Here is a 2,829-nt window from a genome sequence, read left to right as displayed (position 1 = left end):
ATTATGAATATCAAGGAAATTTGAGGAATATTGAGGAAGTTTGAGGAATATTGAGGAAATTTGAGGAAACTTGAGGAATATTGAGGAAATTTAAAGAATATTGAGAAAATTTGAGGAATATTGAGAAAATTTGAGGAAATTTGAGGAATACTGAGAAAATGTAAGGAATATTGAGAAAATATGAGGAATATCAAGGAACTTTGGGGAACAGAGAGGAAATTTGACAAATATAGAGGAAATTTGAGGAAATTTGAGAAGACTTGAGAAAATTCGAGGAGATGTGAGAAACAGGGAGAAAACTTGAGGAACATCAAGGAAATTCAAGGAATATCGAGAAACACCTCAAAAAAATCCCCTGAGCCCGACACCCCCAAAACCTTTGACATTTTCTACCCATCGGGAAAAAAATCAATGAAATATCAACGATTATCATCATCGATATTTCAGTGTTTTGGGGCTGTTTGGGGTTTTCTCTCCGTTTCTTCACTCCCCGAAGCACCTACTTGGTCTTGAACTCCTCGACCGCGTCCTGGGAGCTCTTGAGCTCTGTCTGCAGCTGGAGCTTCTCCGCGGAGAGGGAGTCGAGCTGCCTGCGGAGCGAGCTGACGTAGGCCTCAAAGATGAGCTCCAGGCTCCTGCCCCCCGGGCCAGACCCCCCCTGCTCCTGCAGCAGCTTCCACTTGGTCTCCAGGACTCGGTTCTGCTGCTCCAGGAATCGCACCTGGATGGGCAAGGGGGAAAGTCACATTTCCCCCCCAAATAAATCACATTTTATCCCCGGAAAAGTCCCACTTTCCCCTTAAAACATCCCCAACCCCCCCAAACCCGCCCATCTCCTCAAAACCAGCCCCAAACGCCTCCAACACGAGGGAACTTTGGGGGCATTTTGGAGTTCCCAGCTCAGGGTGTCCCTGGATGAGCCTCTCCCAGCCCTTCCCATGGAATTTTGGGGGGATTTTGGAGTTCCCAGCTCGGGCTGTCCCTGGATGAGACTGTCCAGGCCATTCCCATGGAATTTTGGGAGGATTTGGGGCCAGCTCCCAGCTCAGGATGTCCCTGGAGGAGCATCTCCAGGCCATTCCCATGGAATTTTGGAGGGATTTGGTGCCAGTTCCCAGCTTGGGGTGCCCCTGGATGAGCACCTCCTAGATGTTCCCATGGAATTTTGGGATGATTTGGTGCCAGCTCCCGGCTCTGGATGAGCCTCTCCTGGTCGTTCCCATGGAATTTTGGGGAGATTTTGGAGTTCCCAGCTCGGGCTGTCCCTGGATGAGCCTCTCCAGGCCATTCCCATGGAATTTTGGGAGGATTTGGTGCCAGCTCCCAGCTCGGGATGTCCCTGGAGGAGTATCTCCAGGCCATTCCCATGGAATTTCAGGGGATTTGGTGCCAGCTCCTGGCTCTGGATGAGCATCTCCCGGCCATTCCCATGGAATTTTGGGGGGATTTGGTGCCAGCTCCCAGCTCTGGATGAGCCTCTCCTGGTCGTTCCCATGGAACTTTGGGGGGATTTTGGAGTTCCCAGTTTGGGGTGTTCCAGATGAGCCTGTCCAGGCTGTTCCCATGGAATTTTGGGGGGATTTGGGGTCAGCTCCCAGCTCTGGATGAGCCTCTCCTGGCCCTTCCCATGGAATTTTGGGACGATTTGGTGCCAGCTCCTGGCTCAGGGTGTCCCTGGATGAGCACCTCCTAGATGTTCCCGTGGAACTTTGGGGGGATTTGGTGCCAGTTCCCAGCTCTGGATGAGCCTCTCTGGGCTGTTCCCATGGAACTTTGGGGGGATTTTGGAGTTCCCAGCTCGGGCTGTCCCTGGATGAGCCTCTCCCGGCCATTCCCATGGAATTTTGGGAGGATTTGGTGCCAGCTCCCGGCTCTGGGTGTCCCTGGATGAGCCCCTCCCAGCCATTCCACCCCCATGGAGCCACCTCGAGCCGGGACCCACAAAACCCCCGCCCCCCAAATTCTCACCTTGTCGATGAAGGAGGCGAACTTGTCGTTGAGCGTCTTCATCTCTCCCTCTCCTGGGCCGCACCCGCTGGAATTCGGGGTCGATCTCCAGGTTCAGGAGGGGCCAGGAGCTCTGTTGATGGTCACCTCCCTGATGCGCGGGGGGGCAGGGGGGAAGCCCTCCTTGGCCCCAGCCCCGCCTCGAAGCCCCCCCGAAGCCACCACAAAGCCGCCGGGGAAGGCCGCAGCCGAAGCCGCCCCGAACCCTGGCGCCGCCCCAAAGCCCTGCAGAGCCCGCGGCCCCGACCCCCAGGGCGTGCTTTTGCCCCCCCCAGGCTGTAAACGCTCCCTGCTGCGAAGCCGGACGCCCGGCCCGACCCCGAGCGCGAAGGCGGACCTTGTCCTGGCCCGAGCACAGACAAGAAGCTTGGAGCCGAAGCTCTTCCCCAGAGCGCAGGATTGGCGAGAGCATGACGGGGGGGCATACGCGCAGCCAGAGGCGAGGTGGGAAGGTTGGAGGCCACGGGAGGCGAACAGGAGGCGAGTCCTGGGAGCGACGGCCGGGTCCCCTTTTTAATGGGCGCGGGGAGCGCTGGGTGCCGGGGGAGGGGAGATGTAGGTGGTGGTTTCTTTTTTTTGGGGGGGGCCGCTTAATTCCTTTCATTGTGTTCGGGGCTTTGGGAGGGTTCCCTCCTCTCCTCGCCACCGCCGTGACCTGCCCCCGGTTTAAACACTCCCCGGGCAGAGCGAAGGCAAACAAAGCCATTTGTTGGTGTTGGAAGGCGAAGCGGAGCTCAAACGCCGCTCCCAAAGCCCCGCCGAGCCCCCGGCGCGCCTCGCCCTCGGGGGAGACCCCGCTGGGGGCTCAGAGCTGTCGCTTTT

The 2,829-nt window shown here is 57.1% G+C and overlaps 1 protein-coding gene across 1 annotated transcript; it reads right to left on the bottom strand.

The window, feature by feature from the left end:
* Positions 1-503: 503 nt before the first annotated feature.
* LOC115308126 (keratin, type II cytoskeletal 7-like) lies at positions 504-2,098 on the bottom strand (the record flags this gene model as incomplete). The annotated part of the gene is given in 3 exon segments (XM_029965848.1): positions 504-721; positions 1,969-2,020; positions 2,022-2,098. Coding segments are annotated over 3 exon segments (347 nt in total), but the record flags the coding sequence as incomplete, so codon positions are not given.
* Between the last annotated feature and the right edge of the window lie 731 nt (positions 2,099-2,829).

Source organism: Manacus vitellinus, unplaced genomic scaffold (genome assembly GCF_001715985.3).
Source record: "Manacus vitellinus isolate BGI_N305 unplaced genomic scaffold, ASM171598v3 ctg7180002221230_pilon, whole genome shotgun sequence".
NCBI classification, from domain to species: Eukaryota; Metazoa; Chordata; class Aves; order Passeriformes; family Pipridae; genus Manacus; species Manacus vitellinus.
The sequence above is the reverse complement of the archived record's forward strand: the minus strand, read 5'-3'. Positions and strand labels throughout refer to the sequence as shown.